Source organism: Poecile atricapillus, chromosome 10, assembly GCF_030490865.1.
Source record: "Poecile atricapillus isolate bPoeAtr1 chromosome 10, bPoeAtr1.hap1, whole genome shotgun sequence".
NCBI classification, from domain to species: domain Eukaryota; kingdom Metazoa; phylum Chordata; class Aves; order Passeriformes; family Paridae; genus Poecile; species Poecile atricapillus.
Window position 1 is genome coordinate 15,037,113 of NC_081258.1, and position 14,750 is coordinate 15,051,862.

Genomic DNA, 14,750 nt, shown 5'->3' on the forward strand with positions numbered 1-14,750 from the left:
CCCAAGCCCTCCAGGTGTCTTTTGACAGTACCTTCCCATGTGCCTGTTTGCGTGAAGCGTGGTACGTGCCTGTCACTGCTACCCACTGCAAGGCCACAGGGTGACCTTAACCTGGCCAGCTATGAGCCACGTGGCTCCCTGGCTGCTATAAAGCTCGTGGTCCCCAGGGGTTCAGCCTATCTCCTTTCAGGATGGCGTTCCTGTGGGTAGTTGCCTGCCTGGCCCTTGCCAGCGCCGTCTCAGGTAAGCGTTGCCCATGGGTGTGGGAAGGTCTTCAGGGTGCAGCAGGATGCCAGGGAGGGTGACACTGAGCCACCCATGCCAGCACAAGCTGCCCCCAGATACGAGTCCTGAGCTTTTGGATCACCCTTGTGCCCCCGTGCCTCTCCTGCAGGCTGCGGGGTGCCCGCCATCAGTCCCTCGGTGACCTACAACGAGAGGATTGTCAACGGGCAGAACGCTGTGCCCGGCTCATGGCCGTGGCAGGTGTCCCTGCAGGTACAGCACCATCCCGCTCCTGGGCACTGCTATGGCCAGCCGAGTGCCACTGTCGGGCACCATGGGGACCTCTGCCTGTCCCCAGCTTGGGGGTGTTCAGCCCGCCCAGCCCCAGCTCTTCTCTCTTCCCTCCCCAGACCCGCACAGGATCCCACTTCTGCGGTGGCTCCTTGATCAGCCAGTACTGGGTCGTCACAGCTGCCCACTGCAACTTCGAGTAAGGAGTGATGCCTGGCAAGGGCCAGGGTCTCGGAGGGAGCTGGGCACCTCTGGGTGGCACTCGGGTCAGCCCCAAAGGCCTGAGCAGCCCAGGGCTTCCTCCCCAGTTGTCCCCATGGTGGCTTCCCTTGGGTTCCTCATGCCCGTGGCTGCCCCCAGTGCTGCTCCCAGCCGGGGTGCTGGCTGGACACACGTCCCTGACTCCCTCTCACCTCTCGCAGCCCGCGCAACCACGTTGTCGTCCTCGGGGAATATAGCCTTGCTTCCAACGCTGAGGCCGTTCAAGTGAAGACCGTGTCCAGGGTGAGCCAGGAGACCTGGTCCTGGTCCTGGGGCTGCAGCTCTGTGCTGCGGCTGCTCCCACAGGGCAGCCACGAAGTGCTGAGGGGCTTCTCTCTCTGCAGGCCATCACCAACCCCGGCTGGAACCCCTACACCATGAACAACGACATCACCCTGCTGAGGCTGTCCACACCCGCCCAGCTGAGCTCCCGTGTGTCCACCATCTGCCTGGCCCCTGCCAACCTGGTCCTGCCCAACAATGCCCGTGCTGTCACCACCGGCTGGGGACGCACCAACCCCAACTGTACGTAACCTGCAGCTTCAGGGAGGGCTGAGTGTAGCTGCTGCTCCTCCTCGGGGCTCTGAGGGTCCAGGGGTGCCTGTGGGGGTGACATGTCCTGTATGTGTGGGAAGGGGGGAGCTGGGGAGTAAACCTGTCTGAGTGTGTACCAGTGTGCACAGGTGTAGGTGTGTGTGAAAGCCAGGGATGACTGTGCACAGGCACAAGCCTGCCATTTCTCAGGGCTGCCTGCACAAGGTGATCCTGGGGAAGAAGGGGTTTGTTGGCATAGAGGAGGAAGGCACTTTGTATGGCAGCACCCATGCACAAGTGGAAGCTTGCCCAGGGCACCTGAGTGCTCTCCAGGAGACTCACAGATACCAAGGTGATCTAATGGTTCTTCTTTCCCCTAGCCCAAGCCTTGGCAGCAGTTCTGCAGCAGGTGACTGTGCCCCTGATCCCCCAGAACCAGTGCATGCAGTACTGGGGCAATAAAATCACCAGTGCCATGATCTGTGCCGGTGGGGCTGGTGCCACCTCTTGCCAGGTAAGGAGCCAAGCTCCTGCTGCACAGGGTGGGAGGAGGAGGAGGAGGATATGCGGGGTCTTGCTGAGCTCCCATTGCATCCCAGGGAGGGTGGAGGAGCAGCGTACATGGGGTCTTGCATTTATGGAACCAGATATTTAAGCTGCAACACCTGGATGTGCGCAGGGGATCAGATGGCTGGGGTGGCAGGGACTGATTTGGAGCAAGTGCCAGGAGCACTAAGCAGGAATCTTCTCTGCAGGGTGACTCTGGTGGACCTCTGGTGTACCAGACTGGGAATGGCTGGATCTTGATTGGCATTGTCTCCTGGGGAACCTCCAACTGCAACATCAACACGCCGGCCATATACACTCGGGTCAGCCAGTTCCGTAACTGGGTCGACACCATCGTTGCTCAGGGATAAAGCTGCTGCCAGTGTGATCCCTTCACTGGGATTAATAAAGCATCAGCATTTGCTTGTACCAAGTACTGCCTCTGGCTCCCTTCTTCTCACAATGCAGGGCAGGGTGAAAGACACATGGAGGAGCCTGGGGCACCCCATGCTTCTGTCCTGAACCCCAGCACTTCCCAGAGCTGGAGCTGGTGCCCACCTGGGACACAGGGGGAACTACCAAACTAGGACAGGATGCTCAGGCAGAGGGGGAGCAGGGCTGGCTGTGGCTCAAGGGCTACTCAGGGAGTCTTCAAGCACACCCTGGCACCAGCCTAGGTAGTGCTGAAGGTTGGAAGAACGGTCCTCCCACTGACCCAGGTGCGAGGTGCCACCAGGGACGGGACTGTGGAGCTGCAGCTCTGCACCACAAAGCACTGCTCAGCTGGCAGTGAAAGGTGGGTGTTGGGTACACAGGATCCTGAAGGATCCCTGCATGCAGTTTAAAGCCATGATTTGTGTAGCAGCTGGGAGCACAGAACTGGAAGGGAGAATTGCCATGGGCAGCTCCAGCTCTTGGGGAAGGTGGGAGAGGATAGCTGGAGAACAGCACGCTGCTTCACGCCTGCAGATCTGCCAGGTAATGGCAGGAAACTGAAGGCCATTGCAAAGGAAAATGTGAAGCTGAAAACAAATTTCAAGGCCAGGTGACAGGCTTTCACTCAAATGGGTTCTTGAGACAATAGCTGGTGGAAAAAAAAAAGCCTTGTGTGACATGGGAGTAGCAAGATACATGCTCAATGAATTACAATCTGGTTCTCAAAACAGAGCTGGTGATAAGGCACTGTGGAGAGAAGAAGCAGGATCAGACTGTCCCAAAATGAAATGTGGGGTTTAGTTTTCCTTACCAGTGAACTGAAGGTGATATAACACCTTCACTGTGTGAATCACAGCCCCCAAAATGTAATTGCTCTATTAAGCAGAGTGTGACACTACACAGGGACACACTGATGGGAAGGGGTATGGAACATCAATGGAGGGCAAACACAAATAGTCTGGCCCACATGACTGAGTTTAAATAAAAATCTGTTCAAGTAAAGCCTAGGGCTAACAAATTTTAGTTTGGCTGGGAAAGAGTTCCTTTTATTCAGTGGTCTGCTCTGAAGGGAGCATCTAACTCACCTTAAAGGCAAATGAACAACAGAGATGTGGGGATGAACCATGCAGGCAGAGAGAAGTGGTGGCTATAGGGAACTTCAAACAGGAATGACCAACTGTAGCACTATAGGTCATCTGGTCTGTGTGCTGAGCTGCCTGTCAGCTCTGCCACCCCTGGGATAGGGTCCTCTGCCCCTGGAAAATCCTGGAGAGGAGGTGGCTCAAGAGGGGTGTGCATTGTTATTACTTGATATTACAAGTTTTCCTGCTGGTCCTTAAAAGCTGCTCAGAGCAAAACTGGAGAGGTGATGAGTGGGTGTGGAGAAATCAGAGCATTCCTCTGGCTCAGTCTACAGCCAAAGAAAAAGAAACAGAATGTCCCAAAGTGCCTGTTCTGCCTCCCAACCATATCTTTCAGCAACAGCCTGAGTGCCTGCCTCATCCAGGGCATCCCATGGACATCCCAGCCCTGCACAAGGTCTCCCTTGGACAGCTCCTGGCCTGGCAGCTGTGGTAAAGAAACCAGCAAACCCTTTGATGGGCACTTTGGTACCTCTTGCTGTGATCTAAGAACAGAGGGGTGAGAACTTCCTGGCTCTCCATGTACTTACTGACCATCATTCCCAGCCTGGAAATCGTTGCCCTCCAGCAGCCAGCCCGTGGGTGATCCACCAGGCAGAAGTAAGGACAGCAGAGCCATGGGGTACACAGAATACATGGACATGTTTTAGCAGACCGATTACACCAAATAAATAATTCTGTACACTCTAACTTGAACATTACAGACTAATTACAATGGGTCTGACCTCATCTGACAGGACCTTAGAGTAGAGCCAGGACTCAAAAGGCAAGGCACAGAATGGGACACTTCTCAAGACAGTCCCATGAGGAGACCGACAGGATGAGACCGGAATCACCTCCAAACTGTTCCAACCCAGCACCGGAAACTGGGCAACCAAAAATAACATCGAGTGCCGGAAGATCTCCGATCCCAAGAGCTTCCCGGGAGGTGTCCTTCCGTAGTGAAAGGCAACAGGAAAACTCATCTGGGTGTTCATGCAGGAGCTGCTGGTTTGTATCACACCTCGCCGGGGCCGCGGATCTGCTCCACACATCGCTTCCACGCTCAGCAGACAAACAGTGCAACGGCCTCTGCAACAGCAGCCAGAGCTCGCCCGTCACACACGAGGGACTGACAGCATCACCAGGCAGGGGGGACAGGGGGAGAAGGGACAATTGTCACCAGGCAGAGCTCTCGATGCCCTCGGCACCCCAAGGGTGGAAGGCACTGAGCTCCACGATGCCGCTTACCACCGCGCATCCCTGGTGTTCACATTTATTTCTTTGGGAAGTTTCCTGCACAGTAAGGCACAGCTGACATGCAGGCACTTGCCTTGGAGTGCTGCACTCTTAATCCAGGGTGAAAGAGGAGACTAAGTGGTCAAAAAAAGCACCAAAACCCTCCCAAGAGTGGTGAAGGCAACTTGGGGCTGGGTACATACACTGAGTGGTACAGTGACACTTTCTGGAAGAAAGCTGAGTGGTTGAGAGGCCTGGACACAACCACCCTCCCTGCAAATTCTAGGGCTCACACTGGTGCCAAAGAAGCCAATGTCTGTGTTGCTTTCCATCATTTAGAAAACTAAACTAAGTGAAACAACTGAGATTTTAATTTATGCCACCTCAACCCCCCACCAAATCTTCAGTATCATTATTTAAAATAATATGGCCCCACACAGCCTAATTAGAAGCCTGTAACAGCCACACAGTAGCTGCCCTATGTGGTACAAGACTGAGCTGAGCCTGCACTGCAGGTTCTCAAAGGCACTATACAGAAGCTTTTACCTTGCCCTAGGACTTGCCACAGCTCCTGCAGAGCCAAACCCAGAGCTGCTGCCCAGCAGCCAAGTGAACCATCATTCCTATTCCAGTTTGTGCATCAGATAAAAGTTGACTCTCTTAGCACTGCAGCCAAACACCCGGGTAGACAACAGGACTGAGAAACGGAGCAGAGCCTCAGAAATGGTGTAAATTACCAAAACAGAAAATATCTGGCCTAAAAGAGGAAAGTGCCCAGATTCCAAAGAAGAGTGTGAAGGTTTATCATGTTCAGAACAAACATGTGACGCAGGCCCTACACTGCAGCTGGTTTCCACATCACTACCAAAGCCAGCAGGTCTGAGCCCTCTCGTCTGGGCTTAAGCTCCTGACAAGGCTCTCAAGCTTTCCTTCATGTACAGCTGTGTGCTTCCAAGAGCAACACAGAGCAAGAGTATCTGGATGCTATCACAACTGCAGTGTTAAACCTCTTCAGGATCAAAGGAAGGGTGGTTTCTACCCCCACTGGGTTGATGTGTTAAGATTTTTAGAAGCCTGAGTGAGAAGTAAATTAAACATGGTAACTGCTTATGGAAAATACACTACGTACTCAAAAACTTGGATGCAAATCTTTAGACCTCCTAATGCAATTTCTGGAAGACTTTTTTGCATTCTTTTCCAATAACCCACAACAAATATAATAAAAATCAAGGAACCAAGAGGCCACATTCTTTGAAGCTGTAATTCTCTCCCCCAAGAGAGTAGCCAAACTCCCAGGAAAAAAAGGATGGGATTATTTTGCACAGTACTGCTAAGTTCCAAAAGACAAACCATTCTAAATTCCCTTTACTCCTCAAAGAGCATCTCACACAGAAAGAGCGAGGAGAGGGCTGTGCTTGGACAAGGACACCACAATTTGCCAGTAGGTGTCATTCCAACTCCACTTCCCCTGCGTGAACCAAAGCAGGCAAAGCAGAAGAAAACTCAAGTCTGCACCCCAGCTAATACAGAGACTGTATTGCGTGGTGGTCTGGAACAGGCAAGTGTTACCTCTGTCCTCCCTGCACATTCAGGACCAGAGGCAGGTTTCCAAAAAACACGCTGCAGGCCAAATTAAGAACCACCGTTAAGAGTCAAAGGATGTCAAAAAAATTAAATTAAAGAGGAGAAAAAATCATTTCAGAGAGATTTTAGTTTCTAAAATCCCCAAAAAAAGGCACTCCTGAAAAGTGTAAACTCCTGAGACTTAAGACCAACTGAGCACTGAGCTGCTCCTGTGGGATGAAGACAGATGATCAAGGTAATTCACAGTGAAGAGCTTCTTAGAGGACAGATTGAAGGCACCTGGACTATGGCTCAGAATTACAGCACTTTGCCTGTCCCCAACCCCCGCACCAGACCCAAACTGGAAACATGTCCCTCTTGCAAGAATAAAAGCACCTGAGGAACTGTTTTTAAGCTGGAACTTCCAACGTGGCATTTGGACCATCAGAGTTTTCCAGACTGAGTGAAAGATCACTGAGGACTCTAGGGTCACTTGGACAGAGGTCTGTTCATCTTCCCTCAGCCCACACGTCTGGCTACAAAGTTCCTACAAATACTGGATTTAGGAAAAGAAGAGGGAGTGAGCCAAGAGTGTTAAAACTGAATGATGGAAGGAAAGCCTGTAAAGACTTTCCCAAATTTACACTGTTTTTTTCCATGCAAACAAGAAAACATTGCATTTGTGAAAAGAATTAGAGTTCTTTTTTTAGAAAAGCCAAAGCTCTTTATGGGATGGCCTTGGTCCTCTTCCCACAAGTCCCAAGCAGTGGAGTGCCCGAGGACCAGAGACACCTCAATACCACGGAGAGGCAGCTGCAGCTATCCAGTATTCTCATGTACATGAGGATCCTCCCTTCTGCCAATTCACCCCTAGTCAGAGAGCATCACCACCAAAACCTGACACTGTCAGGAACCTACACAGCAACCTCCTGCTTCCCAAAACATATTCCAGCCCAAAGTAACCACAAACGATCACTCTGAACTTCTTCTGGTGAAAGAACAGTTGTGGAAAAGATCAACAAAGCAAAAATTGTCACAGATGAGAAGATTCTTGTTCTGCTTTGTGAAGGTGGAGAAACAAGCCTGGTTACCCCAGAGCTTTATGTATTCCTCATCCCATAAGAGAAGGACAAAGGAACAGCATGGGCAGGCATCTGCATGATGCCTGTGCATTTTGATGATCTAGTGGTTAAAGGGAAGGGTCTCAGTTCTACAAGTCTTGGCTCAGTTCATCAGTTTGACACCCTCACACAGGCAAAATCCTTGTTTTATGGATAAACATGCAGGATAATCTGGGGAGGTAAAAGCAATCACAGTGCTTGAAGTGAGCTCAAAACACACCAAAGCCTCTTCAAGTAATGGCTCAGAACCAGAAGAGCTCCGAGGGAGCCTCCTGCCACCACCTGACCTGCAGGGCCCCCAGGGTCCAGCTGATACTGGCCTTAGAGGGGCTCCTGCTTTTGGAGACCTGTTTGCAGTACCACGAGGGACACCAAACTGTTTATGAAGCAAAATGTAGCAAGCTGCCTGCTTTGTCAGAAATCACATCTAGTTTATAGTTCATGGTAACAAACTAGGGAAAAACAACGTGAAGAGGTAAAAGATGCTGAAAACATTTTTGTTTGCAGACCACAGAGCTGAAAAAAACCCAAAATTTGCAGAATTCTGCAGTACCTATTAATGCTGATGGAAGAAAGACTGTGTACGACATGGTAGGACAGGTTGCTCAGAAAAAGGGCAGCCTGCAGAGGATGTGAGGTTTTCAAAATAACAGGCAAAACCACGCAAAGGATTTCAAATCCACTCCTGCTACACATAGTGGCTGTTCTCAAGTTTCTTCTGCTGCATTCCCCACCACATGCTTGGGCACACCAGGCTATTTACAGCCCATCCCACCTTTGGAGCCGGAAGCACACCCCCAGAAATCCCCCTTTATTTTTTGCCTCAGCACAGAAAACTCAAATCTTCTCCCACTAAAGCAGCTTTGCTGTTTGCTGACTAGAAGTGACTGTGAGAGCTCCTTGGAGATGTGACTGACCACTTCAGCCCTGCTGACACTAAAACACAGTAGCACAGGCATCAATCCTAGGAAAAGGCCAAGCTCACCAGCCCTTGAGCTTGGACTGCCTGCACCTCCAGCCCAGAGCCAAGCAAGCCCTTCCCAAGTGCACAGCACAAAGCAAATCGTGTGGCTTCGTAAGAAAAGTTTCAAGCACCAGCATTTTCCTTCACCGCTGATCTTGTCTCTGCTACCATGAGAAGCCAAATCCATCCTGTGCCATCAGCCCCACTTTGCTGCTCTAACTAGTTGGGAAGATATCTCAGCAGGCTTGCACAAAGCTCAGCTCTGCAGCCCCCACCTCCCCTGAGAGTCCTTCGTAAGAGGCCACCTCATCAGCTACACGGCACAAGGACACCTGAAAAGCAGCTTTTTCCTGGTGAACTTAAGTCACCCCTCACAGCTCTAGGGGATTTGTACAATGTCTCCAGGGTATTGTCACTGCTGACACTCCTAGACCAGGCTTCCACTACTCAAGCGCTCACCCTGATGCTATGGAACCATTTCTGGCCACCCCAACAGCTCCCACACCGCTGTCCCAAAGCAGGGATGGCAGTGCTGGGGCAGCACAGGCACACAAAGCAGGGGAGCCCTGTCAAATCTGCAGGCAGGGAGCAGCCTGGAACCATCAAAGTCTGGCACAGTGACATGGTCAGTAACACTGTGCTTACAGTGGTTATAGCCCATCCCAGCTCTGGGGTGGGAAGCACATCCCTAAAACTTCCTCCCTCTTTTTTCCCCCTTAGCACAAAAAACCTCAACCTTCTCAATCTTCTTTGGAAGGGTGCAAGGTGTGTAACACGTTAGAGACACAACAGAGCCGCAAGAAAAACAAACCCTGCCTGACAGGCACTGGTCTTGCTGCAAACAGGGAAAGGACAATTCCAGGGATAAACCTTTGATGTCAGGCAAGTGAGCCTTGACGTCATCAGGAGGATGGCAGCCCTTGGGGGAAACCTCGCAGCTTCCCAGCCCTGGTGGAAAACTGCTGTCTGGCATCTCTTTGGTGAGGAGCTGGTGGGCAGCACACCAGTGAGTCAGAGCTATCCCACTTCTAACTGCACATGACTCATTCCAGTTTCACTGCAAAGGCACCACGGAGTCTGACTAAACCAGCTCAAAATCTGTGTATACATAATTTTTAAATACATATACACCCCCACACGTGTATGTGCACACATGGGTATGCATGCACAGACACACTAAGCGATTTCTTCTTTTTTCCATACACAAATGTGAGAAACTAAACGCTCTGCAATTAATAAATAACTATGAACAACCAAGCTCCTGGGCTACAGAAAGAGCTCTTCTCCCCACGTGGCTCCTTAATTTGTGCATTCCTTGAGGCTCTGAGCCCACAAGGACTCCCCCGTTTCTGGCGCGAGACCCCGTGGCACGGCTCGCGGGGTGTGACGGCCACCACAAGGTTCCCTCTCCTCCGCACGGGGTGAGGGGGACACCTCCTCACGGATGGGGGGAACGCCTGGAGGGAGGGAGGGAGGAACCTGGCTGTTCCTCGCTGAGTGTGTGCACACCTGCAGCACAGAGGAGACCTCTGGCAGGGCGCCCGGCGGGCGCTCAGCCCGTGTACTGCTGCTGGTAGCGCAGGTTGAGCTCCCGCAGCTCCCGCTCCCGCACGCGCCGCGACTTGTTGGATTTGGTGGAGCGGCTGGAGCGGGTGGACTGCGCTGACTTGGTGCTCTGGCAGCGGGAGGACGCCCTCTTGAGAAGGTTTTGCGAGATGGAATGGTGCAGGTTCTTCATGGAGGAGGAGGCGGCCATGCTGACCACCCACGGGTGCTTCAGGGCCTGAAGGGCCGTCATCCTGTCACTGGGGTCCACCGTGAGCAGACGGTCGATGAAATCCTTGGCCAGGTTGGACACACTGGGCCAGGGCTGAAACACAAAAGAGATGGTTGGAATGAAACATCCTGGCACAGCTTTGCTGATTAATTAATTCCTCCCATGTCTGCAAGGCGCTTTGGGGTGTTGTGCTGCTTCCCTTCTCTCTTTTATCCTCAAATCTTCCAAGCTGTAACTAGCAGTATCTGCCCAAGAATGAGACACAACTACTTCACGTTAGGGGAAGAGGCTGAAGTATGGAAGATATCTGCAGGTCCACAGGTGCAGAGTAGATCCCTCCAGCAGCTGGATTCAGGCACTCTGTAGCTGATCCTCCAGCCTGCAGACACTTCCACACCCACCGCACACACTCAAGGGTCTCAGTCAACCCCAGATCCAACCATCTCTCCAGCAGTGGCTGGGACTTCCCTGCTCCACTGGGTCCCCAGATCCTCCTGGAGTTTTGTCCTTGTGTCCACACACACTTGGACACCCCTAGCCTCCAGGCCCTTTCCCCCTTGTCCAGCCCCATGTTCACCAGCAGTCACACACTCAGTCACACACCCACCACACGCCTGTGCTTCCTCCAGCTGCTGCACCGCGACACACACAGGCTCACAGAACCATTGCCTGCTCCAGCTGCTGGTCCTTCCTACCTCATCTTCTCACAGCAGCTCCCAAAGTCACACAACTATTAGAAGACACAGAAGCACAGTAACTGTATCTGATTGCAGACCCTCCCCTGTCCAAGTGTCACTGCAGGGACAGGAGCCGTATCAGAACTCCCAGGATTCTGACACCAGACCCACAGGGCTCTTCTGATTCTTCATCTTAAGGCACACATCTAGGGAGGAAGCACTGACCTCTGCACTGATCCTGGAACCAAAACTAGGCAGAATTTTCTGCTATGGAACTTGGTCTCACTCCCACATGGAAATTTAGATGTTGCTACTCGTTAACCCTGGAACAGCAGCTCAGCCTAGCTGGAAACAACCCCCATAAAATGTTCTAAATATACAGAAATGTGAGATATAAGAAATTTTCAATAATGTTTACCATGGAAAGAGGAAGGAATTTGTTTTACAATAGGCTAGTTTTAAAGAAACAAGCCCAAAATAATTAATTAGTCCTATAATAAATATCCTCCCAGCACCCAAGAATGGCCATAACAACTTATGAGTCAAATACCTACAGCCACAAATGTTGAATTGTTTCATTTCTGACAAAATACTGTATTTGCACTAAGTTGGGAAGTGAGAACATTTCCTTCAGCATGAGGAGAAGGCTGGGCTGTGGACAAAGGTGGAAATAAACGTGACAAAATACCTTCCACTGTAAGGATAGAGAGGAGGAGGCAGCATGAAAAAAACCAGAAAATCCCAAGTGGTCAATGGAGCCAAGCAAGAGCAGGTTTCTGCAATCACTGGGTATTTTGGGGGTCTCACCTGTCCTGAAACCACCAATACTGAATTTTTCAATTCTGTGGAGATCACATCACAAGCTTCATTAAAAATAGCCTGAGCAGATTCCTGCAATGAAGATTTCCATATAATAATGGTGATATATATGTAACTGAGTGGACCCACCCATGTCTAGTTAAAAAAGCAAAAGTCTGCTATTCCATGTCTCTCATTCTTCTCTTCATTGGGTGAGGAAGAAAAGCACACAGCTATTTTAAAATTCAGGGTTCACTGACTGTACAACCAGAAATAATGCCCTTTTCTTGTGCAAAAGGTCTAAAAAAGGTATGTCCTGATTTTTTGGAGGTTTGTAATTCATTGCTATAGAAAGCAATTTTCTTTTCAAAAGATTCAAGGCACCAGCAAGAGAACAGATCCCTGGGAGGATTTTTTAATGAAAAGGAGGATGGTGTAAGAGTTACAGCACTGCTCCCAGCCCACGGCCTGTCAGTGCACGGCCAGGAAAGGTGAACTTGAACTTTAGTTGAGGAACTGGCTGTGAGGGGGATCAGGGTACCACAGTCTTATTTTACAAGGACTAAAACAGTCTGGCTTACTCAGCTGAAGTGGGATACATGATCACTGCCAGTAACTATGCAAGAGAAGAGACTGAAAATGATATTAACTACTTGGTATAAGGAAAATATTGCTATGTGAATAAAAACCTATAAATCTTCCTGAATATATTCAGAATAGAAATACTTGGTGCTCAGGGAGGAAGCACAGCCTTCTCCTGCAGAACAGATACCACTTCTGTGCTTGAAACAAATCCACTCCACTCTACATTTCAATAATTAAATCCATTAATAAAATAAAAATTCTAGCTTTTCTGTCATAGAATCATTAATGTTGGAAAACACCTTTAAGATCATCAAGTCCAACCATAACCCAGCACTGCCATGTTCATCACTAAATAATTTCCTCAAGTGTCACATCCACAGGTCTTTTGAACACTTCCAGGGATGGTAATTCACCACTGCCCTGGACAGCCTGTTCCAGTGCCTCACCACACCTTCAGTGAAGAACTTTTTCCTAATATCTGATCTAAACCTCCCCTGGTGCAACTTGATGCCATTTCCTCTTCCCCTGTCTACTGCTTTATAAAGAATATAATTATAATATAATATATAAATAAAATTAATTTGTCACAACTTGCCTTAAATGACTTTTTCTTAGCTGGTGAAATATACCTTGGCAATGAATGGTAAGAAAGAAAACAGGTGCTTGCTAGAACAGAACAGGGACAAATTTTGATCACAGACTCCTGAAAGTGTTTATAAAGAAGGTAAATGAAATAGCAAAAATCCTTTTTCAAATTAGTCAGGCAAACCACAATAAAGGTTCAATTGCAACTGAACACACTGGTCTGTTTTGCAGAATGATGGACCATTGAGGAGCTCAGCCTTCATGGTATTCACAAGAGAACCAAAAAGCTGAATCTGCCCTGCCACAGGGGAACATAAATCACATTGCAAGCCTATAGATTCCCAGCAGACTTTGGATAAGGTACTTCATTTGTTAAATAACAGCAAGGGGAATCAACTTGCAGGATTTAATCTTCATTGGTATAATCTCAGCTAATCCCAGGTGGTACCATATGTCAGCTGGCACCACGTCACCTTCCCTCCACACTCGGGATCTCCAGCTACAGAGCTCTGGGCTCTCTTTTCCACCGATGGACAGAGCCAAATGAAACCCAGGCAACAAGAGGTTTTGCATCCACTCTTCCAAGCTTGCCTTAAAAAGCTTTTAAAGACCCATTTTATGTAAGTTTTTTTAATGACTCCCTTTCAGCTATTCATTCAGCTAAAATCACAAACTCATCATTACCTGGCTACACTCCATCAACCCCCAATTCCTTCTTTCCTTCTCCTCCTCCCAGGAGCCACAGAGTGTCTCCTTCACAGAGGACTCATTTTCCACTTCCAAACAATCCTAACAGGACATCCAAGATAACGATACATCTATGAAATTTACCAACTTTAACTCAAAGTGAAGGTAAATGCAGGTGAGTTTGCTCTCTGTGCAGTAACTTTTTAAGAACTCTTCACTACCATCTTAATTTCTGTTACTGGCAATTGAAATTACATAAGATACCCACCCTGAGACGGCTTTTGTCCCCCTCAGATAAAGAAAACACATCCACACAACTCCAATCTCACAGTTTTTCCTGGGTATTTCTTCCCCACTTACCCTAAAACCTTTTACTTTTCTGAATATGGTCCCTCACAGAAATGCAATCATGCCAGCACCTCCATCTTCTCTTTTTTACCTAAGTCCAAATAAATGCAAGAGATGCTTGAATGAAAAGTATTTGAGAACTGGCACAACAGCACTTGGAAATACATCTTCAGGACATGCAGGAGAGCATTGTTTTCTCTTCCAGGTGTAAGTAATTGCAGAAACCTGGAAATTAAGGCAACCCAGGAGCTATTTTGCTGTCCAGATGGATTCAAACTTCAGTCAAATGAGATTCTGGTGAGTGAAATCAGCCTTTAAACACCAGGAACAGTATTACTTCAATCTTTTGAAGTCTTATTAAAAGATGGAAAATGTGATGATTTGGAATTTGAAGAAACCTTTGAAGTCTGAAGGCCTAGGAACTGTGATATATAACCAGCCTAAACCTTCAGAGGCCCATCCAGTTTAATGAATCCTAAAGAAGAATAAACTCCAAACAAAAGCACATTGGATTTCTCATTATTCCAATTACTCTAGTTTCGCCACAAATGTTGAATATGGAGTACCTGCAATTAGATTTTTCTTCTGGTCAGCAAACACAAATCAGTTTATTGATCTGTTTACACAGCTGGAGGTTTGATTTGCTGCACCACATGCATCTTTCCTATTTCACCGAAGCTTTTTCTTTAGTAATACGTAAGACTACATTCTACCAACACAATTTGTAACCCCAGTCCCTGGAGAAAAGCGTCCACTCTCCAGAAAACTTTCATCAGTTGACAAAACAGCAGTTTCAACTTAGCAAAATCCCACTAACTCTCCAAATTAATACTGCAGCAGAGGGTTGTGTAGGAGCTGAGGAAGGTTGACACTGGTGTGTTTGGGGAGGATGTGAGTGCAGGACAAGAAGTGTGCTCACATGACAGGACTGAAGCAATCCAGAGGAGATTCTGCCCATCTGCTTCCCTGATGAGAGACAGAGAATGGCTTGGA

At 49.0% G+C, this 14,750-nt stretch overlaps 2 protein-coding genes across 4 annotated transcripts in view; one reads left to right on the plus strand and one right to left on the minus strand.

Moving 5' to 3' along the window:
* Nucleotides 1-191: 191 nt before the first annotated feature.
* Nucleotides 192-3,919, plus strand: CTRL (chymotrypsin like). Of its 2 annotated transcripts, XM_058845600.1 has the most exons (7): nucleotides 192-243; nucleotides 395-498; nucleotides 636-715; nucleotides 939-1,020; nucleotides 1,122-1,302; nucleotides 1,692-1,825; nucleotides 2,067-3,919. In XM_058845600.1, exons 1-7 carry the CDS (start codon nucleotides 192-194, stop codon nucleotides 2,226-2,228), a joined length of 795 nt encoding a protein of 264 aa, XP_058701583.1. In that variant the 3' UTR covers nucleotides 2,229-3,919. The 2 variants fall into 2 exon arrangements, with proteins under 2 accessions (XP_058701583.1, XP_058701582.1); XM_058845599.1 differs by lacking the exon at nucleotides 192-243 and having other exon boundaries at nucleotides 426-715.
* A 138-nt stretch (nucleotides 3,920-4,057) lies between these two features.
* The window catches only part of PSKH1 (protein serine kinase H1), a 30,413-nt gene continuing 19,720 nt past the window's right edge, over nucleotides 4,058-14,750 (minus strand). For both annotated transcript variants that reach the window (XM_058845598.1, XM_058845597.1), the window contains exon 4: nucleotides 4,058-10,170. In XM_058845598.1, coding sequence (XP_058701581.1) covers nucleotides 9,853-10,170 — 318 coding nt within the window. In that variant the 3' untranslated portion in view covers nucleotides 4,058-9,852. The remainder of the gene's footprint in view (nucleotides 10,171-14,750) is intronic.